The sequence below is a fragment of the Puma concolor genome, chromosome D2, assembly GCF_028749965.1.
Source record: "Puma concolor isolate L17-30 chromosome D2, mPumCon1.1.hap2, whole genome shotgun sequence".
Lineage (NCBI taxonomy): Eukaryota > Metazoa > Chordata > Mammalia > Carnivora > Felidae > Puma > Puma concolor.
In genome coordinates, this window is record NC_141677.1 from 73,014,937 (window position 1) to 73,042,864 (window position 27,928).

Here is a 27,928-nt window from a genome sequence, read left to right on the forward strand (position 1 = left end):
GTAGAGCATTAAAGAGAGTAATAGAGCATAATTGCATTAAATAGAAAAGTTTACAAAGTGTCAACCAAAATTATTTTTAAATTACCTTGAATTTGAATGTATATGAATTATATTTTACAGAATCAATTCTTGTCCTAACAATTGCTCTGGTCACGGGAAGTGTACCACTAGTGTCTCTGTTCCGAGTCAAGTGTACTGTGAATGCGACAAATACTGGAAGGGTGAAGCCTGTGACATTCCTTACTGTAAAGCCAACTGCGGCAGTCCGGATCATGGTTACTGTGACCTAACAGGAGAAAAGCTGTGTGTCTGCAATGATAGCTGGCAAGGTAAGCATGTGTGGTGTGATGGCTTTTGAAACATTGACTCACGTATCTATCTAATAAGGTGAAAAGAGATTTTACATTTGTTTGTTTTGCTGTAGTTGGTACATCCAGATCTCACGTATTTATTTAAAATTTTTTTTTTTTTCCAATGTTTATTTATTTTTGGGACAGAGAGAGACAGAGCATGAACGGGGGAGGGGCAGAGAGAGAGGGAGACACAGAAACGGAAACAGGCTCCAGGCTCTGAGCCATCAGCCCAGAGCCTGACGCGGGGCTCGAACTCACGGACCGCGAGATCGTGACCTGGCTGAAGTCGGACGCTTAACCGACTGCGCCACCCAGGCGCCCCTCACGTATTTATTTTTAGAATTGTCAAATGAGCGATCAACTTCTTAGTGAGTTTGTTTCTTCACAAGTAGCATTGGTAAAGATTTTATCTACACCCTGTTTTGAGAATCAAATGAAGTTATACATGGCGAACTTTTTAAATTGTGGGTGTGTGATCAGTACCATCTTCCGTAATTTTTTGTTGAATCCGGAAAGATTTGGTGACCTGACTGCATATAATGTGTGGGCATTCAAATTTGACTTCTGATGGGTAAACACAGTGTACTGCAAACCTGTGCATCTTGCCTGGTATTACGGCTTAACTTATTTCCTAGGAAAGACTGACCTCTTGTGGCTGTTTTTCTAAAAGAACGATATTTTTAAAAAGTGTTTAAAAGAAGATGAAGGGTTTCAACTGCTTATTGTAAAAGTAAGATTCCTGGGGGAAGAATTTCTAAATAGTTTTTATAAATAGCTATGATTAAATACTAATTTTAGGCTACATTGAAGTGTTTTAGCTTACTTAAATATTGGGGTATAAAATCATAAATTTTGTCCTTGTGAAATTAAAAGAAGAGATACGTCCAGTTATCCATACATTGACCTGTCCAGAGCTTACTTTGTACTAATTATATTTACTTTGTTCCAGCATATTAATCCTGTTGATTGAGATAACTTTGACTCAAATAAGTAATCCAGTCATGGGATCATGTGTTGTTACAGCCTGGTGTAGCAGCAATTCCTGTCAGATCTAAGTGAAAAGCCGAAGAGAACGTGCTCCTTATATAGTTGTATTCATCAGTATTTAGATGAATTTTTTAAAAAAAATGTTACTGAGTATTCTGAGTCCTCATTTAGAGGAATTCTTATTAAATCATGCCCATCTTAAACCTATGTTATCTCATTAAAAACATGACTCTGGCACAAAATACCAGTGATTTCTTATTGAATTGAATTTGATTATTGTGACAGATACAGATTTCTCTCTGTCCTGTAATCATGGAGCATGTACTTTATTAAATGGCTCTTTTAATAATCTGTGATCTTTCTTGTCCTAAAAATTGTCTTGGTACACCATTTTTTAAAAACGTTAATCTTGAAAGTAAAATAATGTACATTTCTGTGGAGAGAATGGTACATCAGGAATATATTTAAATTAAGGCCTGAGAAATATAGAATAAGAATAGCTTAGACACATAGGATTTGTCACAGTGACCTTCAACTGCTGTCAGTCTCCATCTCCTTTCAACAGTTTTGAAAGCAAAAGAGGAATGCCTTTGTGCACTATTCTGGGGGTGTGTAATATCTGGTTCAAATGTTATCTTTTACTTTTCTGGCTTTTGTTGGCATTTCACATATTATTATTCTTGTCAGTAGTGCCTCAAGTCAAAAAACATCCCTGCCTCTTAACATATGTCTGTGAGCAAATGAAATGGGGTAGCACATACTGGGCATTTTCACTTTTAAAGCAAAGTTATAATATGAATAGTGTATGTGTGTATATACACATACACACATATGTTTTTATATGTGCCTTTTTTTATAATTACAAAATGTTGTGCAGAAATCAGATACATTTTTATACCACTATCCTTAATAGTTAATGAATCAATCTCTGAACTGATGTCAATGTTTTGAGGGTAGAGTGCTTAGTGAAAGTGATACTGTGCTTTTTTTCTTTTTTTTTTCTAAAATTTTTAAATGTTTATTTTTGAGACAGAGACAGAGCATGAGTGGGGGAGCAAAGAGAGTAGGAGACACAGAATCCAAAGCAGGCCCCAGGCTACAGCCTGTCAGCACAGAGCCCGACGCAGGGCTCGAACTCACAAACTATGAGATCATGACCTGAGCCGAAGTCGGACGCCCAACCAACTGAGCCACCCAACCGCCCCGATATTGGCCTTTTTTCAAGACAGATGATGTGCGGATTGGTTCCTTTGAGTTTCAGACCTGATCCTTGATTCTGTATTTAAGGAAGCATAGCTTAAAGTATCTGCAATTAATACCAGAAACTGTTTGGGGAAAAGTATTGTTTCTATTTCAGATATATAGAAAGGGGAGGAATCGTTGAGGAGAAAATGAGAGAGAGATTTGTTTCTAGGACATCTGGGTAATGATCAAAGAATGTGAAATTTAAAAATGAGAGCTGAGGAGGCAATCCGTGAGATTCAAACTCTTGGCAGTTTTTTTGTAATTTGTAGTTGGAATTCTTTGGGTTAAAAATAAGATTATCGTTACCCCCATTTTATCCTTTTATGCTGGTTAATTTTACTATTCGGTTCTGTACTAGTATACAAAAAAAAAATGTTGGTTTAGAAACAGATTTTATAAAGAGGAAAAATGCAGAGGGAAAGCCCAGCGTATGTCAAGTCTTTGATTCCCTTCCTAACATTTCTTTAGTGCTTATCCCACTTGGTCTTCATGGCTCCTTATTTTCTAACTTAGTTTTTTATGTGCACCTCCTAAGGCTTTTCTGCTGAGCTGTCACCATACTTTTCCTTCCCTTAACTTTCTCTTCTTTCTTTCTTAATCATCTGCTATAATCTTTTTACTTTTTGAGGAATTTTTCCAAAAAGAGTCTTTTTTTTTTTTTTTAAATTTTTAACATATTTATTTATTATTGAGAGACAGAGTGACACAGAGTGTGAGCAGGGGAGGGGTAGAGAGAGGGGGAGACACAGAATCTGAAGCAGGCTCCAGGCTCTGAGCTGTCAGCACAGAGTCCGACACAGGGCTCGAACTCATGAACTGTGAGATCATGACCTGAGCTGAAGTTGGTGGCCTAACCAACTGAGCCACCCAGGTGCCCCTACACAGAGTCTGTTTTAACAGTAGATGGCGCTGTCAGTGTCAACTGTCCCCCCCCCCGCCCCCTTTTCTGTAGAAGGCACTTCTAAAAACCAAAAGCTCAAATAATGAAGAATATAGAAAATGCTAGGTAGCATGTTGAAGAGCACACAAGTTTGTGGTGTATTGCATAATTTTGTCATAATATATGGTTGTCAAAGGTGATATGTACATATTAAATAGATTACTTAAGGGGTAGGGGCCTCTGAGGGCTCACATGCTTTTGTGACGATTTTCACTTAATAAAATGTATGTTTAAGTCTTACTAAGTCACAGTAGAGGAAAAGGCAACTTTAAAAAGCAGTTTTCTTTTAAGATGGTTTCCAAACATTGGGACAGATGAGGAATTTTTAAGACATCAAAATCATGATACAACAAATTGAGTGTATGTTCATATGTAGAGAATGCAGTAGGACGTTAATTTTCAAGGCAGTCTCCAAGGTGTGGTGTTCCTGAGCCCCTCCTCTCCCCCCAGTCCATCAACTCCCTCATTAGAGTGGCTCCAGATTTCTCTCTTTTCCATAAATTAAACAAAATCTGGATCACTGGAAGTCTTTGATTGTAAGCAGAAACAGTTCTGGCTTACTCCAGCAGAAAAGGCAGTTACTGGAAAGTTATGGCAGAGACCAAGTCTCCCAGAATTCATTCTTCCATTCTTTTTAGTAATGGAATTCACCAAGTTTTTAGCTCAGCCCATGGTCTTCCAGCTACCACATTTCTCAGCCTTCCTTGCAGCTAGTATGGCTGTTGTACTAAGTTCAGGTCAGCAGGACGGAAGTGGAAGTGTGTGTGGAACTTTCAGATTATTGAGGTCTTTTCAAACGGTGGTAGGTGGCAATGAGTTTAGTAACCAGCATTACTTGCCCATTTGCCTCTGGAGTATTTCGTGAGGGAGAAGTTAACTTCCAGCTTATTTTATTTTATTTTTTTAATTTCTTTTAATGTTTATTTTTGAGAGACAGAGAGACAGACAGACAGACAGAGCGTGAGCAGGGGAGGGTCAGAGAGAAAGGGAGATACAGAATCGGAAGCAGACTCCAGGCTCTGAGCTGTCAGCACAGAGCCCGATGCAGGGCCTGAACCCACAAACCGTGAGATCATGACCTGAGCTGAAGGTGGATGCTTAACTGAACGAGTCACCCAGGTGCCCGTAACTTTCAGCTTATTTAAGCAACTTATTTTTGGTTTTCCTATTCTGTGCCCTAACTAATACAGATGGATACTGAATAGGTCTGAAAAAAGATGAAAGGCTAGAAAAAGCTTGGTTGGAAAGAGGTAGGTACAGCAGAAGGCTAGGTGGGTAGGTTCACAGCTACCTGAAAGTTGAAGCCGTAGGAAAGTTTAAGATATTCCTGTCGCTCCACTGGACCCTGGGATACCACCACTGGCATACTTACTGTGGACACTGCATGCTTCAGGCATGGATAGAAAGAATTCTAAATTGTTCTCACATCTTTGTATCACTTGTGAAGATTTCAAGTCCTGTTTATTAGCATCTGTTTGGCTAATGCTGGGTCTTACTCATACCTTGGCTACCTGGAGATACATAAATAGAGAATTTAACTTTTCTGATTTGAGTAGTGTGAAGGGATCCTGTGTCTGAACAAAATTCACACAATGAAACATTTCCCCAAACAGGAAGGGGGGGTTGAAATGATTGGAGTCTCTCAAACAAATAAAAAGTCCAAGTAAAATGTTTTTAAGTGTAGATTGTTGCCATAAGTGACAAGGAGTGTGCTAAGTTGTTCTCTTATGTGTGTTCAGAAAAGCTTTGCAACGTGGAATAGATGGTGGGAGTAGACAGGTTAAAAAGATAAACCCGCAGGTTTTAGCATCTTTTTTTCCTAATACACTACGCAAGACATTTTTCCCCCTGTTTTATAGAGATGAAAAATAGGTCACCATCTTTGTATATAAGACCATTACTTAACCATTTAAAAGTTGTTCCCAGGGTGCCTGGGTGGCTCAGTCGGTTGAGTGTTCAGCTTCGCTCAGGTCATGATCTCATGGTTTGTGAGTTTGAGCCCCACATTGGGCTCTCTGCTATCATTAGGAGCCCGCTTCAGATCCTCTGTCCCCACCCTGCACTCTATGTCCCTCCCTCTCCCCTGCACCCCTGCGCACTCTCTCTGAAAAATAAATAAGTATTAAAAAAAACAACTGGGGTGCTTGGATGGCTCAGTTGGTTAAGCGTCTGACTTCAGCCTCAGGTCATGATCTTGTGGTTTGTGGGTTCGAGCCCTGTGTCAGGTTCTGTGCTGACAGCTCAGAACCTGGAGCCTGCTTCAGATTCTGTGCCTCCCTCTCTCTCTGCTTCTCCCCAGCTCATGCTCTGTTGCCTCTCAAAAATAAATGTTTTTTTTAACGTTTATTTATTTTTGAGACAGAGAGAGACAGAGCATGAACGGGGGAGGGTCAGAGAGAGGGAGATGCAGAATCTGAAACAGGCTCCAGGCTCTGAGCTGTCAGCACAGAGCCCGACGCGGGGCTCGAACTCACGGACTGCGATATCATGACCTGAGCCGAAGTTGGCTGCTTAATCGACTGAGCCACCCAGGCGCCCCTCAAAAATAAATAAACGTAAAAAAAAAATAAAAAAAAATTGTTTCTGTGATGTTCCTTTCCTATTCCACAATGTCCTCCTTAATCCTATTGTTCCAGCCTTTTAAATGTTTTTTAGGATATTCTTTATGTTTTCAATATTCTTTTTCAGTTCAGTTCAGACATAGTTCTAATGTAAGGATTGGAGTTTGTTGTTTTAAGCCTTTAAATTTTTGATTAAAAGATAATATCTAAATATATAAATCATGTAATTTGACAGTTTTTTATAATGCCTCTGATTCTTTATTTAAAGTCATACTCTATTTGGACTTCTTTCATGCTTCTTTGTCCCTTAGTATTTCAAGGCCTTTCTTATTTTAGAACTTCATGCTAGAACACCTCACCCCATTAACCTTCTAAGACCAGGTCAGATACTCCTGTTATATGTTTCATAGAACTCTACCTTTTTAATTTATAGTGTTTATCTCATTTATGTTTGTGTGATGTTTTGATTTTCTTTCCTATTGGAGTGTAAGCTCCATGAACTGAAAAATGATTACGTTTACATCACCTTTGCGTGTCCCCCAGTACATATTATAGAGCTTGACAGTAGTAGGCGTTCAAGTTTTTTGTTGTTGGCTGAATGAATGAATTAGAAATGTATTAGTTTGCTAGTTTAATGATATGTGGACATTCAAGTATGAATGTTTTAGAAGACTAGTACTACAATAAGTTATGTAATTTACTTGATTTATAAAAAGTAATTTTAAATATTAACAACAACTGAATTTGAGCATGTGGTTCTTGGATTCTATTTACTGCAATCCTTTGGCTTTAGATTTTAACATTTGCCAGTAGGTGGCGGTATTGACTACCAGAACATACACTTAAACTACATGGCTTTGTTCAACTTGTAAAAATTTGATAATTTTGTTTTAGAAAAATATAAAATATTTTAAACTCATGAACATTTTATTGTGGAGTTTTTTTTTCTGGGTTAGTCATGTAACATACTAGGATATGCTCAGTTACTTTAGGATAGTATATGAGTAATATGAGAGTATAGGTTGCACCTTGAAGAAATTCACAGGATAGCTTACATTTGCCTTTAAATTTAATAATAATAAACATGATCTCTCTACTTTATTTAACTTTAGTGATAGTGTACTAGATTAAATTCTTTTAGTTCATTCTTCCCACTTGCAAAATCAACAGATTCTATTTTTTGCAAGTCAATAAAAGCAAAGGTAGCACTGAGAATGTATATATAACAAGATTTATTAACTAATTCATTTATGTAACAATTTTTTTTTGAGCTTCTAAGTGCTAGGCACTATTCTATGTCTTAAGGATACGTCGTGGAACAAAGAAGACAAGGATCCTTGTGGAGCTGACATTTCAAGCTAGGAGAGACAGATTACAGAGTGATCCAGAGTGGCTGCACCAGCTTGCATTCCCACCAACAGTGCAAAAGAGATCCTCTTTCTCCGCATCCTCGCCAACATCTGTTGTTGCCTGAGTTGTTAATGCTAGCCATTCTGACAGGTGTAAGGTGATATCTCATTGTGGTTTTGATTTGTATTTCCCTCATGATGAGTGATGTTGAGCATTTTTTCATGTGTCGGTTGGCCATCTGGATGTCTTCTTCGGAGAAGTGTCTACTCATGTCTTTTGCCCATTTCTTCACTGGATTATTTGTGTTTTTGGGTGTTGAGTTTGGTAAGTTCTTTATAGATTTTGGATACTAACCCTTTATCTGATATGTTGTTTGCAAATATCTTCTCCCATTCTGTCAGTTGCCTTTTAGTTTTGCTGATTGTTTCCTTTGCTGTGCGGAAGCTTTTTATTTTGATGAGGTCCCAGTTGAGTAAGAAGTTGCTGCAGGCAAGATCAAAGAGGTTTTTGCCTGCCTGCTTTCTCCTCGAGGATTTTGATGGCTCTTGTCTTACATTTAGGTCTTTCATCCATTTTGAGTTTATTTTTGTGTGCAGTTTAAGAAAGTGGTCCAGGTTCATTCTTCTGCATGTTGCTGTCCAGTTTTCCCAGTACCACTTGCTGAAGAGACTGTCTTTATTCCATTGGATATTCTTTCCTGCTTTGTCAAAGATTAATTGGACATATGTTTGTGGGTCCATTTCTAGGTTCTCTATTCTGTTCCACTGATCTGAGTGTCTGTTCTTGTGCCAGTACCATATTGTCTTGATGATTACAGCTTTGTAGAATAGCTTGAAGTCTGGGATTGTGATGCCTCCAGCTTTGGTTTTCTTTTTCAAGATTGCTCTGGCTGTTCGGGGTCTTTTCTGGTTCCATACAAATTTTAGGATTATTTGTTCTAGCTCTGTGAAGAATGTTGGTGTTATTTTGATAGGGGTCTCATTGAATATGTAGATTGCTTTGGGTAGTATCGACATTTTAACAATATTTGTTCTTCCTATCCAAGAGCATGGAATTTTTCCATTTTTTTGTGTCTTCTTCAGTTTCTTTCATAAGCTTTCTGTAGTTTTCAGCATGTAGATTTTTCACCTCTTTGGTTAGATTTATTCCTAGGTATTTTGTGGTTTTTGATGCAACTGTAAATGGGATTGATTCCTTGATTTCTCTTTTTGACGCTTCATTGTTGGTGTATAGGAATGCAACTGATTTCTGCGCGTTGATTTTATATCTTGCAACTTTGCTGAATTCACGAATCAGTTCTAGCAGTTTTTTGGTGGAATCTTTTGGGTTTTCCATATAGAGTATCGTGTCATCTGCGAAGAGTGAAAGTTTGACCTCCTCCTGGCCGATTTGGATGCCTTTTATTTTTTTGTGTTGTCTGATTGCAGAGGCTAAGACTTCCAATACTGTGTAGAATAACAGTGGCGAGAGTGGATATCCCTGTCTTGTTCCTGACCTTAGGGGGAAAGCTTTCAGTTTTTCCCCATTGAGGATGATATTAGCGTTGGGTTGTTCATACATGGCTTTTATGATCTCAAGGTATGCTCCTTCTATCCCTACTTTCTTGAGGGTTTTTATCAAGAAAGGATGCTGTATTTTGTCAGATGCTTTCTCTGCATCTGTTGAGACGATCCTATCGTTCTTGTCCTTTCTTTTATTGATGTGTTCAATCACATTAATTGTTTTGCGGATATTGAACCAGCCCTGCCTCCCAGGTATAAATCCCACTTGGTCGTGGTGAATAATTTTTTTAATGTATTGTTGGATCCGGTTGGCTAATATCTGGTTGAGGATTTTTGCATCCATGTTCATCAGGGAAATTGGTCTGTAGTTCTTTGTAGTGGGGTCTCTGGTTTTGGAATGGGAATTACAATTTAAAGTAGAGTGGTCAGGTTAGGCTTTACTGAGAAGGTCACATTTGAGCAAAGACTTGATAAAAATGAGGGAATTAGCTACATGGATATTTAGAAGAACATTCCAGTCAGAGGGAGTAGTCAGTACAAAGGCACTAAGTTTCTATCTAACTTAACATGCTCATTGGGTTTGAGGACCAGCGAAAAGGCCGGTGTGCCTGGAATTGAATTACTGAGGGAGAGATCAGTCAGATATGAGCTTAGAGAAATTACGGAACAAAGGGAGATGACTTGGGGATATGGGGCTCAGGGGTTGTTGGAGTGATGGAGATATGTGAAGAACGGAGCCAGATCAGCTGTCTTAGCGTTGAGAGGCATTGTAAGGATTTTGACTTTTACCTTAAGTGAAATGGGGAGCCAGCCACTGAAGAATTTTGAGCAGAAGATTGATATAACATGACTTCTAATTGAGAATAGACTGGAAGCAGAGTACCAGTTAAGAGGTTACTATTATAGTTATAATATAGATGAGAGGTGATAGTACTGGGGGCAGGCAGTGGAGGGGATAAGAATGGCATGAGCACTGAATGTAATTTTAAAGCAGGGTTAATAAGATTTGCTGATGAATTGGATATGGGAGGGGGTAAAAGAATGAAAAGAGTCAGAGTGACTTTAAGATTTTTTTGACCGTAGAGTAAGGTGGAGTTGTCATCAACTGATATGAAGAACATTTTAGGAGGAAAATTAGTTTGATTTTGTATGTGGAGTTTGAGGTGTCTTTTAGGCATCTATGGGAAGATGTTGAAGAGGCAGTTGGCGTTTGGGGAGGAGGTCTGTACTGTAGCTATAAATTTGGGGCTTAAAATAGTAAATTGGAAACTACTGATGATACTTAAAGCCATGAAATCAGATGAGATCACCAGGAAGATGAGTATGAAAGAGAATAGAACAGACTGAGCTATGAGTCACAACACAGTTCATGGGATATTCTGTGCTAAACATATAGGTTTCTTCCTTATAGAAGTTTACCTGATGTTGAAAAACTTACATCCACTTATGTTATTGTCTGTGACTTAGACAAGTAGAATAAACAAGTCCTGTTTTCAGTGCTAGCTAATTCTGTATTAGTCATTTTCAACTGCTCAGAACCAAAGTCTGTAAAACTTTGTTTTAGGCCTTCCACAACTCAAAATAATAAATAAGTTGGAAACTACTGTTCTTTGTTTTTTTAATTTTAATTTTTATTTATTTATTCATTTTTAAATATAACTTATTGTCAAGTTGGCTAATATACAGTGTATACAGTGTGCTCTTGGTTTTGGGGGTAGATTCCCGTGATTCATCGCTTACATACAACACCCCATGCTCATCCCAGTAAGTGCCCTCCTCAATGCACATCTCCCATTTTCCCCTCTCCCCTGCCCCGCCCCTCACTGTTCTTTGTTAACAGGATGGTTCCTTTCTATATTATAATAGCATCATTGACCTAAATTGTGAGAACCAGATATTCTTGGAACCACAGTAATGCAATGATTACCACTCACACGATTAATTGTCCTACAAAATTAAAATATTGTCAGAACAGCTTGTAGACATTTAAAATGCCCTAAAATTCATGCCTGGCCTTTGGAGATTGGTTTTATGGGTCTAGAAAATGTTTAGAATACTTTGTGTACTGAACAAAATCAGATTTTTCAGTGATGTTGGAAGATTGGACTCTTGCACTGTTGTTATCTTGTTTTGCCTTTTGTTGGAGAAACTTCAGATTCAGTACACATACTAAGTCATAAAATTATTTCTGGAATGATTACAGTAAGTTACATACACCTCTCTTAAAATCTCCCTTCTCAGCATATTTTCCCTTTTCTATTAGCAATCCAATTTCTTTTTGAGAAATTGCCTTTCATTTAGTGAGAGTAGTCTTCATGGGATGATAAATCCAGATACCTGCCTATTCTACACTTGATTTTTTAGCTTCATTTTGAAATTTTCTGAATTTCTCCAGTAATTCCCATTTTCCTTAAGCTAGCCAATACTAGTTTCTTTGGCTTATAACTAAAGAAATCTAGTTGATATACTACACTAGAGATACTTTTAAAGGGCATTATATATGTTTGTATACAATATTTCTATTATTAGCTTTATTTAAAATGCCAAAAGTGGTATTTGCAATATAGTTATTGATAGAAATTTGGCTTAATCTGCATTTGATATAGTTCAAAGTTAGCAGCATTTATTTAATGTTTTTAATTGAGAACTGAAAAAAGAAAAGAAATATAATTTGGCCCTTTAAATATGTATCGCCTTAATGGTAAAATGTTTTTTTCATGATGGCTTAGATTAAATATGAATTAAAAGTATGAGCTAAAAGTATATCAAGAAGAAGCCCAAAACTCTAGAGCAAGACTACTTTTTCCCCTGAAAATCCCTTACTTTATGACTTTTTGGTTTCCTTTCTGGACTTAAATGATATAGAGAATCTCTACTCAAATTAATTCTTGTTTTTAGAAATCAAAGAGTGCTATTAAGTTATTAATCAGTAGGGAACAACTCATCTCCCTCCTTACCGGGGGAGGTAAATTGTACCGTTATGTTTTTCTTTCTGAATCTTTGTACATAATAATTACACGTTTTCTAGTAATGTCAAAAATAGCATATAATTCTGTTCATAAATTTGGGTGATCTTTGGGGAGTTGCTGTTTCATGCACCTGAAGACTTTAAAATTTTATCTTTCTTTGTGGAAACAAAGTTATTTTATAAAATTCATTTGTGTAAAACAAATACATATTTTTTGTATTGGTTTCCACTATAAAATCAGAGATAGATTCCTTTAGAAAAAGTTTTCCAGTGCAAAATAATTCAAATACTTTGGAAAGGAAGAAAGAATATAATTTGGTAGTATGGAATACTTTGGAAAAACTTTAAAAACCTTGTAGTTCTTTATTTTAGGTTTTGTTTTTGTAATTATTTCTCTGTTTGATTTACTTGGGATTATAGGGACTTTTTACTTGTAATTTTCCTTTTTTTTGACACATATATTTATAGTATCTAATAACACTAGGCTTCATTAACTTGATTTGCCTGAATTATACTTGTTTTCTTTTTTTTTTTTTTTTTTTAATTTTTTTTTTTCCAACGTTTATTTATTTTTTGGGACAGAGAGAGACAGAGCATGAACGGGCGAGGGGCAGAGAGAGAGGGAGACACAGAATCGGAAACAGGCTCCAGGCTCTGAGCCATCAGCCCAGAGCCCGACGCGGGGCTCGAACTCACGGACCGCGAGATTGTGACCTGGCTGAAGTCGGATGCTTAACCGACTGCGCCACCCAGGCGCCCCTATACTTGTTTTCTTAATAGAAAGAGGGGATTGACTTAATAAGAATAGGACTGCTATTAGGATGCTTCTAGTGTACTATTGAATATCAAGTATAATCTCTCTTTATCTTCTCAGAAACCCAGGCTCTTTCAGGTATAGTCTCCCTGGTTAAACTGAAGCTTGAAGAAGTTAAGTAACTTGTCCAGGGTTTCTTACCTAATAAGTCGGAAAGCTAAGTTTTACTTCATAGCTCATGCTTTTTTTTAATCTTTAATATTTTCAGTTTATTTTGAGAGAGAGAGCAGGGGAGTGGCAAAGAGAAAGGGAGTGGGAGAGAATCCCATACAGGCACTGACAATGTGGAGCTTGATATGAGGCTTGAACCCATGAATTGTGAGATTGATGACCTAAGCCGAAACCGAGAGTTGGATGCTTACTTAACCCACTGAGCCACCCAGGTGCCCCATAGCTCATGCTTTTAATCTTTTTTTTTTTTTTTTAGCTCTTAGGTTATTTTAATTCATTCATTCAGTAAATGTATACTGAGGCCAGTCATATAGGGGTTGTAGGCCATGTTAGGGACTTTTTATTTTATTTGAAGTATGATGGGAAATCATTGAAGAATTTTGAGTAGGAAAATGATAGAAGTGGATTTATATTTTAATCATTCTGGTTGTGCTGTGGAGAGTTGAATGTGTAGGAAGGGAACCAGAATGGAAATAAGGAGACCGATTTGGAGACTGCTGTTCCAAATAGTCCAGGTGAGTACACAGGGGCTCGGACTAGGACGGTAGTTGTAAATGAAGGAATTGGTGGTTGGTCTGTAGGCGGAGTGACAGGATTTAAAGACATTTATAACTGGTGAGGTGTACAGACACTTAAACACCAGCCAGTCAAAATGGTATTGCTTTTGGGCCTGAGGCAAGATCCTGGATGAGCCATGCTGTGCCAAGCATCATTCCTTTAGTTGTTAAGTAGAGAAGTGTTGATCATCTCAGCACAGGGGCTAGGGGAACGCGAAGGGAAGGCTGGGTACTTGAGGCAGCATCTACTTAGATTGAAACATCTCCATATTATACTAATTGGAAAGGCTGTACACCTGCACACCTGGTGAAGTCAGTCCAGGATTTGTCGATGGATGGATATGGAGTGTTGGGGGAAGAGAGAACTCAAGAATAGCTCCATGGTGTTTGCCCTGAGCAGGGCGGTAAGTGGGAGTGCCGTTTACTAAGATGGTAAAACGCTGGTGAGGAGCCGATTTGAGAGGGAAGAATGAATTTTGGACATGTTAAGTTTGAGAGGATTATTAGACATCCAAGTGAAGATGTCATGGAGGGAGTTTGCCTTAGAGTCTGGGATTCAAGAGGAAATTGTGGGGCTGGAGATACACATTTGGGAAGGATCAGAGTATAATTCTACCCCCTATGATTACAGAATAGCCTTTCCCCCTCAAAAATCTCTCAGCAGCCTGCTACTGATGCCTAAAGTTACAGCATTAGAAATTCATTTATGCTCTATGGATTATTAAATGACATATAACCTGGAGGAGTGGTAGCATATTAAATCTTTATAAAATCCCTACTGTAATGTGAATTAGTTTATTACTTTCTTTTCAAGACAGCTGAGATGTGTTTACCTCGAGGAGATTCCCATATTGATAGAGACGGGTTAGGCAGGGAGAGTTGATGCAGTGAAGTTGCATAAGGGATCACATTGGGAAGTGGTAGATAGAGAATTTTTTATGGATATATTTTTATAAAAAAGGGAGTCTTGGAGGGCCTTAAATTGTGAATATCACCATTAGATTTTTAATGGACGGTGAAGCCGTTTGTGTGTATAAAGTTATTTGTTATTTGTGTTTCTTCATAGTTATTTGTGTTTTAAATTAGTATTCATAAATCATTTTACTATCGAATGCAGAAAGCTACAAATTAAGACATCTAACTTTCCTTAAACTTTTAAGCCATATTCATAAATCTCATTCTATTTATAAGCTTACTCATTTAGATCAAAATAATCAATAGAATTTGGCTATGGGCCATTACTTCCAATAATTGCTAGAAGTTACATAAGATATGGTAGTAACAAAGATAGGAAGAATTTTGATTGCTATTTTGTGTAGAAAATCAGATATTTTAGATAACTGAGTAAAATTAAAAGCTCTTTTCTATATTAAATAAATAAATAAATAAATAAATAAATAAATAAATAAATAAATAAAGTTATTGGTATTAGTTTCATGTACCTGCTGTAACAAATTACCATAAACCTCATGTCCTAAAATAATGCACATTTATTAATCTCCTGCCGTTCTGAGGGAAGAAGCCTGGAATCAGTTTCACTGGGCTAAAGTCTCTGCGTTGACAGGGTCACATACCTCCAGGAGGCTCTAGGAAAAAGTCTGTATCTTGGACTTTTCCAGCTCCCTTCCTCCATCTTCAGAGCTCGCAGCACAGCATCTGGCTTCAGTGGTCACATTGCTTTCTTCTTCTGTATTCAGAGCTTCTGTCTTGTAAGGACACTTGTGATTATATTTAGAGCCTGCTTAGATAATCCAGGACAAACTGCCTAGCTCAAGATTCCTAATTTAATCATATCTTCCCAGTCCCTTTTGCCAGATAAGGGAACATTCCAGTGGTTCCAGTGATTAGGACCTCGATATCTTTAGGGGCCATTAGTCAGCTTGCCACAAACCTGCCCTGAAATATTTTGCTTTAGTGCAGTTTTCATAAACATATGACTGCTTTAAATGTATTCCTGACTCTCTTAAGAATTTTACCTGCTGTTATTCTTTATCAGACCCTTTGCCAAGTAATACCTGGGTATTATTTGCTGCTCCCAACTCTGTGCCTTTAGGTGGTAGAGACTGTTTTTAAGTTTTTATTTAGAAAGAATTTCAAATTCATGAAAAAGTTGCAAGAATAAGAATAATACAAAAAAGCGTCCAAGTGCCCTTTTCCCAAATTCATCTATTGTTAACATTTTACCCTATTTGCTTTATTATTTCTGACTTACATGATTTTTAAAAAATTATGTTTCCTTTTTGAGAAAACAAGATATAAAAATTCATACCAGTGGATACATTATTGATATATAATGTCCATATGATCTCATTAGAGACTGGCAACCTTTTCTGCAGTTTTTAGCTTTGCAGGCCACATGATCTGTGTTGTAAGTACTCAACTTTACTAGTGCAAAAGCCATCATACATGACACTTAAATGGATGAGCATGCTATGTTCTTTTTTTTTTTTTTTCTAAGTTCATTTATTTTCTTGAGAGAGAGAGTGGGTGGGGGAGGGACAGAGAGAAGGAAAGAGAATCTCAAACAGGCTGTGTGCTGTCAGTGCGGAGCCTGATGATGCTGGGCTTATACACACGGACCCAGACGGTGTGAGAACGTGACCTGAGCCGCTATCAAGAGTCGGTCACCCAACCAGCTGAGCCATGCAGGAGCCCTGAGCATGATATGTTCTAATAAAACTTTATTTTCAAAAACAGTATGGGGCTGGATTTTGCTCACAGGTTGTTGTTTGCCAACCTGAATTAAATGAATTCTAAGTGATTTAGAATTGGACTTAAAAAATGTTTTTGACGGCAGTGTGTTCCTTAAATTTCTTGAATTACCAAGGAATAGTTCATGGTCTTTGCACTCAGAAATAGTAATGTTTTCTGTATCTCATTAAAAGATTATGTCATTATCAAAGAGATAATCTAGACTGCTACTTAGTTTCTACCTGAAAAATACACTCCTAGCACGTGAGCATTGAAAAGTACTTTGAAGATGAGGGGCGCTGGAGTGGCTCAGTTGGTTAAGCTTCTAATTCTTGGTTTGGGCTCAGGTCATGATCTCACAGTTCGTGAGTTTGAGCCCTGCATGGGGCTCTGCACTGACAGTGTGGAGTCTGCTTGGGATTCTTTCTCTTTCCCTCTCTCTGTTTCTGCCCCTCTCATGCGTTCTCTCTTTCTCAAAATAAATAAATAAAAACAAAAACCAAAATCTTAAAAAATGAAAAGGGCTTTGAAGATGAATAAATGAATGCATGGGGTGAGTGCACAAATAGGAAACTGTATAGGCTAATGTTTCTCAAATCAGGTTCTGTTTGGAAGTTTAAAAAATTTGTGGTTCAAGATAACCTAAAACTTTTTGGTATTAACAAATTTAAGGCAAGAGATTGATCTCATAAGTGAGTAAAAATGTCACTTGATTGCAGTGTCAGCATTCCTGTGGACTACTGATCGGGACCAAGTAGTATCACTTATTATAGGCTAAAAAGAATATCGCTGAAGGGTTTTGATGCTTTTGTGACCATGATAAAATGCCATATTGTATGAACTTAAGATTTATAAAAGGTAAAGGAAAAAAAGTGATGGGAGAGTTATGTCAAAATAATACAGGTATGCTAAAGTTATGTTAAAAAGGTACTGTAATAGGGGTGCCTGGGTGGCTCTGTCAGTTGAGTGTCTGACTTCAGCTCAGGTCATGATCTCATGGTTCATGAGTTTGAACCCCATGTCGTGCTCTCCGCTGTCAGTACAGTCTGTTTCGGAGGACCCTCTGTCTCCCATCTCTCTGTATCTCCCCCGCTTGTGCTCTCTGAAAAGTAAATAAACGTTTTTAAAAAAAGGTGCTATAATTATATCATTTTCAACTTGGGACCGATGATTTACTTTGAGCAAAACAGTGTCACCCATCTTATTAGGTAGACATAAGTTTTATCGGTTTTATAAATTTTTTTGTATATAATTTATAAATTTTTGTTGGTTTTATATTTACAAAAGAACTTCAAATAGAGTTTATATCTAGTTTTGTTTGAGTGTATTTTAGTTTTATTAGAATTAAAATGATTTATGAGCTCCTCTAAGTTTGGTGAAAATATATTTCCTTTAGGAGAATTCCTTCCATTACTTAAGTTTGGGAAACCTGATCTAGGCTAGTCTACATTTTACAGATGAGGAAATTAAGACTCATGAGTAATATCATGAATATGGATAGGTAAAGGCAGTATTTTCAACTTAAAGTATTTAATTTACCCTGCACTTATTAATAGTTTTTATTTTACTATGCATAATATTTTTTTCTGTTTGAGGACATTAAGTCTCCCTGATACAAATTTTGGTTGTTCTTATAAAAATACAAAGAAAATATAATTTTTATTTTTATATTTGTCTAATGGTTTACACATTATAAATGCTTTCATTTCTACAGTCTTTTAAAAAATTAGATATGTGTAATAACCTTTAGGGAATAGACTGTTATTTCTGTTTCATCTTTATAGATGAAGGATTGATGACAGGAGAGGTAAACAGACCTGTCCAAGGTCACACTTGCAGTCAGTGACCAAACTGGGATTTGAGTACATTTGAGTACATTGTTTCTACTAGCAAAAATAAAGTAAATATGAGATTTTATAGTATTTAAATCATTCTTTTAGGCTATGGTATGTATGTCTGGTATGTGAATTTTTTTCACCTGTAGGCATTACATTTGCTCTTAGAATTTTTTCCTGTAACTTATATTTCAGACCATTTGTCATGCACATTATATTTATCAGTATCATGAGCATTGATTTCTTAAATTCTCTTAATCCGTATATTTTGTTTCTATAATCTAAGGTCTTTGTTTAATGCATTGTGTTTGATTTTTTTTTAATAGGTCCTGATTGTTCTTTGAATGTTCCTTCTACTGAATCTTACTGGATTCTACCAAATGTTAAACCCTTCAGTCCTTCTGTAGGTCGGGCTTCCCATAAAGCAGTTTTATATGGGAAATTTATGTGGGTGATTGGTGGATATACTTTTAACTACAGTTCTTTTCAAATGGTCCTGAAGTAAGTTTTTTTTTTTTCAAATGTTCATAATCTGTTTTTTTTTTAAGCCAGTTCTTTTTGGTAATAAGGCCTATCCTAAATATTTTATTGCTGTCCAAAATTATAAGTGGTTATATTAGTGCTACTATCTGTTTGTTACATGGGACTGATTTGAGAATATATGAACTCAATATATCCATAGTTAATTATTTGCCATTGTGCATGTAGTTAATTATTTGTATTGAAATTTCATTACCTCTCTAGAGAGTCCTTTTAACAAATTCTGAGTATGAAAATATTAACTTCAAATAAGTAGGGGACCATGCCTGTACTAGATATTATGAATCCTGCTACCTTTTATTTTTTGAGAATGAAGTGTAATTGCTTGTATAAAAATGCTTTCAGTGTGTTCTGTAAATTTTAATTTACCTGAACTTTTACTTTGCATTTACCTTAGAAGCTTTTGGGAAAAACAGTGCCAGTATTATAAAGTATATCATTCATTTACTGTTGGCTCAATAGAGATTATCCTCTGCATGATTAGATGATATGAGGAATCATATGATGGCAGGTTTATCTGATTTTTTTCAGCTGGTGATTATATTTTATTGACCATCTATTAATAGAATAAAAGAGGAAATAGAATAATTTGATTATCAATGTTTTCAAGGGTGATACTTGTAATAGTTATAACTGGTACAACTTGGGCATCAACCAGTCAATCAAACCGACCTTGGGCAGTATGGCATAGTAGTGTGTACCCAGTTGGGTTGCCAGATTCAGCAGAGAAATATACAGGACACCTAGTTAAACTTGAATTTCAGATAAACAATGAATACTTTGTTACTATATGTAGGCCCTTTGCAATATGCAATATATATATAATTTTTAGAATATGTATTTTTGTTTTTGTTCCAAATATTGCATGAGTCATACTAAAAAATTGTTGGTTGCTTATCTGAAATTCAGATTTAACTGAGCATCCTATATTTTATCTGGCAGCCCTAGGCACTGAAAATATTAACCTTGTTAATTTGGGGGTTATAAAAAAGTTTGAGTTTAGGAGGACACTGCTTTAAAACTATGATTGACTATGATTGAAATTAAAGTATAACATAAAGTAAATTCTGGAGAGAAAAGAAAGGAAGAGTTATAGGTAAATATTTAAGTGAAGAATTAGAATTATGTGTCACAATATATGAAGGATAAAATATTATAGAAAGAATTGAAGGAGAGTTGGTGGGATTAAATGAGTTGTTAAGGCAAAGAACCTGAAGAAATAGTAAGATTTAAATGTGGAAACGAGGAGTAAATTAACTATGATTAATGAAAAGAAAAAGCCTATGAAAATAAAGTAAAACTTTGAATTAAATTGTGATATTTGCAAAGGAGAGTTGTGAACACAGAGTATAATTGTCAAGGAAACATGGGAATCTTAAGAGTTTGTGTTCTGTACAAGTTTAATAGCATATTTAAAGTTAGGTGATGAATATTACTTTATACTCTCCTAAACTTACGTATTTCCCATTTGAATCAGATAGTTTAACTTTTTATTTTGTCTGTAACCTGGCTCTTTTGCTTACAGTGTTTAGTTTTATACTAAGCTGTGAGGTGTTAGATTAGAAGTGACCTTATCACTGTTTTCATAAGTTTGAGAATATTTTTATTATTCTGAATGTAGTTCAATTGTAGGTAAGGATTTTTCCCCACTTATAAAAAAGTAGGGGAGTAGGTAGGTAAGTTTTTAGAAGTGATAATGTCAGTCGTAAGTCGATTTATCTCCTGTAGAATTTAATTGAGATATAGATGTTACATTTTAAGATGAAATTGTTCAGTAATATAAAAGTTCTATATTAGTGTATTAAATTAGAATATATACATTTTATAGAATGTTATATACATTGACATTTGTGAGAATTGACATGTATTTATGGGCATAGCACACCTTTTAATATTTACTCTTTGCTTGATACTTGGGACAAATCAGTGGACGTAATAAATGTCCTTATCTTTATGGAGTTAGTGAGGAATGACAAGCAATTAGAAAAAATATATAATTACCATAATAGGTAAGTACACTGTAAGTAAATTATATGTATGCACATATATAGAGATGGCAAGATGAATAGGATAAGCAAATCACGAGTGCCTAAGAGGAGAGAGTTATAAATGTAGTTGTCAAGGTAGGCATCACGGGAAAGGTGATAATTGAACAGACTTGAAGGAGGTTAGGCATTGTCAGTGCAGTTATCTGGAGGCAGGGAAAGAGCCAGACAAAAGCCTTAATGTGGGAGCTACTTAGTTCAAGCAGCAGCAAGGAGGCCCATTTGACTTGCACCGAGTGCATGAGAGGGAAGCATGAAATTACAGGGATAATGGGGGGGGGGGAGAGATTATGTAGGGTATTGTAGATCTTTTGGGGAGTCATGGGAATGTATGAGCATGCTTTGACTTATATTTAAGAGTCACTGTGTCTAGTCATGAATATACTGGGATTGGGAGGAAGAGTAGGAACGGAGCTTGAGTTAGGATGAAATCATCAAGGGAATGAATTTTAGGTGGAGAAGAGGACCAAGAACTGAGCCTGAGGCACCATATCACTAGGAGGTCAGGGGAAAAGAGGAGAAACCATCAGAGGACACTGAAACCAGTGGCCAGTGAGGTAGGAAAACCAACAGTGTGATGTCTTTGAAGACAGTAGATGAAGAGGAAGGTTTGATTAACAGTGTCAAATGTTAATGATTAACTGGGTCCAGGAAAATGGAAGACTGAGAATTGGGCAGGGATTTGGCATGAGGAAGTTGATTTTAACAAAAACGGTTTTGCTGGAGCAGTGTTTTTAAAAGCTTGATTGGAGTTAGTTGAAGAGAGAGTAGAGAGAGGTGTAGGGAGGGACAAGGAAGAAATGGGGCAGTAAAGAAATGGAGCGATAGCCTGACAGGGTAGTCTTTCTCTTTTCTCTTTTCAAGAGAAAAAAATTTTTTTTATAAGTGGGGAAAAGTAACACCATGTTTTTATATTGATGGGAATTATCTAGTAAGACCAGAAAGTGGTGATATAGGAAAGAGATGGGAGAACTACTAGAGTGTTGGGGGATCTAGTGCCCCAGAAACACAAATTTAGTTTGTTGATAGCAGGTACCAGCCGACTGCCAAGTAGGGGCCTAGGACCTAGATGCTAACAATGGTTTTTGCATTGGTAAGGAGCTATAGAAAAGAAAGGAAGACGAATGTAGTGGGGTACACAAAGCCTAAAATATTTACCATCTGGCCCTTCATCTAAATAGTTTGCTGAGCCCTAATTTATGGTAACTTAGTGGAAAACAAGTGTGTTGGGTGCAGATATGGTAGGTAGGTGGATGTAGGTAGGAGTCTGTGGAGGATTATGTTCTGATCGATTTCCTCATTCATGCCATACACATGTGTTATATAACTCCAAGGTAGGATATAAGTTAAACATAGTCCTGAAGACAATTTTTGGTTGACTTTATTTATTTATTTTTTTTGTGTGAAGGGAGCTCCCTTAACCTTTTCTGATGAGTTGAAGGAAGACAGAGAAGAGGGGAAATAATAATTGACAGGGAGCTTCTTAAACATTGTTCTAGTCACTTCTTAGCTGGGTGCTTTGTTTTTTACATTTTGGCAAATTGAGGAAATAGTGTAAAGCATGATGATGACAACTGGAGTTCTGTTAGATAAGCACTTAAGATTCATAGTTTGGAACGTCTCTTTTCATATCTATATTTTTAGACCAGTAGCATAAATAATTAATTTTCTTTTTGTATCCTGTAATCCAATAAGTACCTTATTTTTAGAGAAGCTTCTATCTTACTAGATTCATTATATTTCAAAAAGTGATCTGTGAACAAGTTATTTTTGGCATAGAAATAATACTTCTTAATTAATTTATATAATGCTAAGCTTAGAGTGTGTAAAAGAATAAAAATGAATAAAGCAAATGGCCGTTGTGTATATGGAGAGAATTTTCTTTTATTTTCCAAAGAAAAAGCTGGCTTTAAAAACAAATTAAAAATGCAGAATAGCTCACTTATTGTTTAGGCTAATCAGTTGGTTGAAACTGTTAAAGGTAACTGAACAAATTAATTCCAGTAATAAATAGCTTAGTCAAGTTAATGTATATTACACATTTAGGTGATTGAATTCTAATTTACCATATGTATATCTTGAATGAGTCTTTATTAAAAATTTCTAATATGGTACATGAAATTATAAGTTTATTAGTTATAATTGTTTTTGAATTTAATGAATACTTGAATATAAGTGAGAAAAACATTTGCAAATTAAAAAACCAGAAATGAATCTTAGCTTATAAAATAATTTTCTTTTTTCACTTTTAGTTACAATTTAGAAAGTAGTATATGGAATGTAGGAAGTCTGTCAAGGGGTCCTCTCCAGAGATATGGACACTCTCTTGCTTTACATCAGGTAAGGATCCTGCTTTTTAAATTCTAATCATTCTTTTTTTTTGTTTTGTTTTTAGAGTTCACCTTAGAGAAAAAATTACTAAATCTCACGTTTATTTCAAATACTTAATGAGAACAATAGATCGTGGATCACAGTAACTTGCAATGTCTCAAACTCATATAGTAATTTTAGTAAAAAAATAGATTTTAGTACAATTCTTTATTAAACATGAGAATAAATGAAGGTCGAGTTTTTGTATGTTGCTTTATACCTAGTCATCATGTTAATCACTTTTTAAAAATTGTAGTAAAGTACACATAATATAAAATTTACCATTTTAGCCATTTAAAAATGTTTCGGTGGTATTAAGTACATTCAAATTGTTGTACAATCATTATCACCATTATTTCCAGACCTTTTTTCATCTTGCAAAACTGATACTATAATACTCATTAAATAGTTACTCCCCATCTCCTTCTTCCCCAGCCCTTGGCAACCACTGTTCTATCTTTTGTCTTTGTGAATTTGACTATTCTAGGTACCTCACGTAAGTGGAATCATACAGTGTTTGTCTTTTGACTGGCTTATTTCACTTAGCATAATGTCCTCAAGGTTCATCCATGTAGTATTTGTTAGAATATCCTTCTTTTTTAAGCCTAAATATTCCATTGCATGGATATACCACATTTTGTTTATCCATTCATCCATTGATAGACCCTTAGGTTGCTTTCACCTTTTTGCCTCTTGTGAACAGTGCTGCTGTGAACATGGATGTATAACTGTCTGTTTAAGTTCCTGCTTTAAATTCTTTTGGTAGATAGCCAGAAGAGGAGTTGCTGAACTATATTATAATTGTATTTTAAATTTTTTGAGGAAATTGCCATATTGTTTTCCATAGCAGCTTCATGACTTTACATTTTCAGCAGCAGTGCACAGGATTCTAATTCCTCCACATCCTTGTCACACTTGTTATTTGTTTTGTTTTGTTTTTTTGACAGTAGTCATCAAAGTGTGAAGTGTTGCTGTAGGTGTTCTTTATATATTCTAGATATCAACTCCTTCCTCAGAACAATGATTTGCAAATATTTTCTCCCATTCTGTGGGCAGTCTTTTCATTTTGTTGGTATGTTCTTTGATACACAGAAGTTTTTAATTTTAGCATAGTTCAATTAATTTAGCATAGTTCAGTTTCAATCTGTTTCTTTTGTTCTCTGGGCTTTTGGTGTCATATCCAAGAAATCATTGTCAAATCCAATGTCAGGAAGACTTTTCCCTATGTTATCTTTTAAGAGTTTCTAAAGTTTTAGTTTTTATATTTAGGTCTTTAATCGATTTTGAGTTGTTTGTAGCGTTAGGTAAGAGTTCACTTTCATTCTTTTATATGTAAATATTCTGTTTTCCCAGCTCCATTTGTTAAAAAGACTGACTATCTTTTCCTCACTGAATGGTCTTGGCACCTACCTTTGTTGAGAATCATTTCATCATATGTGCAAGGGTGTATTTTTGGCCTCTCTATTCTTTTGATTTGTGTCTGTTTTTGCCAATATTACACTATTTTAACTACTGTAGTTTTGTAGTAAGTTTTGAAATGAGGAAGTATGAGACCTCCACGTTTGGTCTTGTTTTGCATGTTTGTTTTGCTTCTTCAGGGTCACTTAAGATTCCGTATGAATTTTTCGATTATTCTATTTCTCCAAAAATGTCATTGAGATTTTGATAGGGATTGCATCGTACTCAGTTATTTTATGTATTCGTGTAATTCATGAATTTAGTATGATTAAAATGATAGGCTACTTAACTGGTTTTTGTTTTGAACAAAAAAAAGATTCATGTATTTTGTGGTGTGTGACTAGGACTTTCAAATGAGAACTGACCTATTTTCTGTGCTTAGTTAAGGAAATTTACAGAAGCAATGTAAAGAATAAACTGCTACTCTTTTTTTTTTTTTTTTTTGCATGTGCATGTTTTAAAGATAAAATAAGGGGGCGCCTGGGTGGCGCAGTCGGTTAAGCGTCCTACTTCAGCCAGGTCACGATCTCGCGGCCCGTGGGTTCGAGCCCCGCGTCAGGCTCTGGGCTGATGGCTCAGAGCCTGGAGCCTGTTTCCAATTCTGTGTCTCCCTCTCTCTCTGCCCCTCCCCCGTTCATGCTCTGTCTCTCTCTGTCCCAAAAATAAATAAACGTTGAAAAAAAATTTTTTTAAAGATAAAATAAAAACTAAGTGTATATATATGTGTGTAATATAAATGCTTTTTTCTTTTAATTTTGGTTTTTAATTTTAGTTTTTGATTTATTTCATATTTTTGGTAACAGCTTTTGAGATATAACTGATATACCATACAGTTCGCTCATCTAAAGTATATAGTTGAATGGTTTTTAGTCTATTCAGAGTTACACAACAATCTTTTGCAGATATGCATAAAATTTCAAAGTTGTATCTTCTGTTTTAGAACATTTTCATTACCTTACAAAGAAACTTGTAATCTTTAGCTATCACCCCAAACCTCCTCATCTTCCCAGCTTTAAGCAATCATGAATTTACTTCCTGTCTCTGTAAGTTTGTGTGTTCTGCACATTGCGTATAAATGAAATTGTATACTATATGGTTTATGACAAGCATGTTGTAGCACGTATCCATATTTCATTTTTATGGCTAAATAATATTCTGTTTTATGAATATACTACATTTGGGTTTTTCATTTATCAATTGATGGGCATTTGGGTTGTTTTCACCTTTTGTGGCTGTTATGATAATGCTGCTGTGAATAGTCATGGATAAGTTTTTGTGTGGACATATGCTTGTATTTCTCTTGGGTATATACATAGGCTTGGGAATTGCTGGGCCAAATAATAACTCTCTATTTAATTTTTTGAGGAATTGCCAAACTGTTTTCCAACGTGGCTGTATCATTTTACGTTTCTACTAGCCATGTATAAAGGTTCCAGTTATTCTATATCCGTGCTATAACACTGGTTATTTGATACCATTTTGATCATGGCCATCCTCGTCATTGTGAAGTGGTGTCTCGTTTTGTTTTGATTTCTGTTTCTCTGTTGACTAATGATGTGGGTCATCTTTTCGTGTGCTTATTGCCTATTTGTGTGGTCTGTGGAGAAATGTATATTCAGGTCCTTTGCCCATTTTTAATTGGGTTATTTGTCTTTTTATTATTGAGAAGTGAGAGTTATTTATATATTCTAGGTACAAGTTCCTTATCAGATACATCATTTGCAGATATTTTTCCTTTGTGAGCAGTGTCTTTTGAAACCTAAAAGTTTTTTAATTTCGATGAAATCCAATTTATTATTGTTTTTCTTTGGTTGCTTGTGTTTTGTTGTTATATTTAAGAATCCATTTACCAAATCCAAGGTTATGAAGATTTACCTCATGTTTCTTTCAAGAGTTTTATGGTTTGGTGCTTACATTTATGTCTTTTTTTTTTTTTTTTTTTTTTTGATCCATTTTGAGTTAGGTTTTGTACATGGTATGCAGTAAGGGTTCAAGTTCGCTCTTTTTCATGTTGACTATTTCTCTTTATACCATTTGTTGAAAAGGCTATTCTTTCTCCCTGAATGGTATTGGCCCTCTTGCCAAGCATCACTTGACTTTAGATGTATGGATTTATTTCTGGACTCTCATTTCTATTGACTTATATGCCTGACTTTATGCCTGTAGCATACTGTCTTACTTTTCCTTCATAGTAAGTTTTGAAATCAAAAAGTGTGAGTCCTCCAATTATATTCTTTAAAAAAGTTTTTTTTAACGTTTATTCATTTTTTGAGAGAGAGTGCAAGTAGGGGAGGAGTAGAGAGAGAGAGAGAGAGAGAGAGAGAGAGAGGGAGAGACAGGATCAGAGAGAGAGGGAGATGCTGACAGCTCAGAGCCTGGTGCGGGGCTTGAACCCACTAGCTGTGAGATCATGACCTGAGCTGAAGTCAGACGCTTAACCGAGGCACCCCTTTTTTTTTTAAGATTGTTTGGATATTTTGGGTTCTTTGCAGTTGCATGTGACTTTTGGAATCAACTTGTCAGTTTCTGCAAAGAAGCCCTCCAGGATTTCGGTAAAGATTGCACTGAATGTGTAGATTGCCATCTTAACAACATTAAGTTTTTAATCTATGAACATGAGATATCTTTCCATTCATTTAGATCTTTAAAGGTTATTTTCAACAATGCTTTGTAGCTTTCAGAGTTTAAATTTGTTTTTTTTCTTTAAAAAAAAATTTTTTTTTTAATGTTTATTTTCTGAGACAGAGAGAGACAGAGCATGCGTTGGGTAGGGACAGAGAGAGAGGGAGACACAGAATCAGAAGCAGGCTCCAGGCTCCGAGCTGGCAGCACAGAGCCCGATGCGGGGCTCAAACTCACGGACCGTGAGATTATGACCTGAGCCAAAGTCGGTCACTCAACCAACTGAGCTACCCAGGCGCCCCTCAGAGTTTAAATTTGTAATTTCTTTTAAGGTGCCTGCCTGGCTCAGTCAGTGGAGTGTGTGACTCTTGATCTTCGGGTTGTGAGTTCGAGCCCCACACTGGGTATAGAGATTACTTCAAGATAAAATCTGTAAAAATAAGTTTGTAATTTCTTTTGTTAAATTTATTTCTAAGTATTTTCTTTTTGATGCTTTTGTAAATGGAATTGTTTACATAGTTTCAGTTCTGGATTGTTCATTTTTTAAAAATGTTTATGATTTATTTACTAAGACAAATTTTTATCAATCACAATTTTTAAAAAAATATTTTTAATGTTTTTTAATTTTTTTTTATATTTTATTTTTGAGAGAGAGACAGAACATGAGTGGGGGGAGGGGGAACACAGAGAGAGGGAGGCACAGAAACTGAAGCAGGCTCCAGGCTCTGAGCTGTCAGCACAGAGCCCAACCAGGGCTTGAACTTGTAAACCGTGACATAATGACCTGAGCTGAAATTGGTTGCTTAACTGACCGAGCCACCCAGGCGCCCCTAGATTGTTCATTTAAAGTGTATATAAATATAATAGATTTTTTTTGTACGTTGATTTTGTATTCTGCAGTGTTACTGAATTCATTTAT

General features: G+C 36.0%; 1 protein-coding gene across 2 annotated transcripts in view; it reads left to right on the top strand.

Annotated features, from left to right (window-relative positions):
• ATRNL1 (attractin like 1) overlaps positions 1-27,928 on the top strand; it is a 772,750-nt gene that overhangs the window by 40,649 nt on the left and 704,173 nt on the right. For both annotated transcript variants that reach the window (XM_025917756.2, XM_086680957.1), the window contains exons 5-7: positions 121-329; positions 18,301-18,475; positions 22,812-22,899. In XM_025917756.2, coding sequence (XP_025773541.2) covers positions 121-329; positions 18,301-18,475; positions 22,812-22,899 — 472 coding nt within the window. The remainder of the gene's footprint in view (positions 1-120; positions 330-18,300; positions 18,476-22,811; positions 22,900-27,928) is intronic.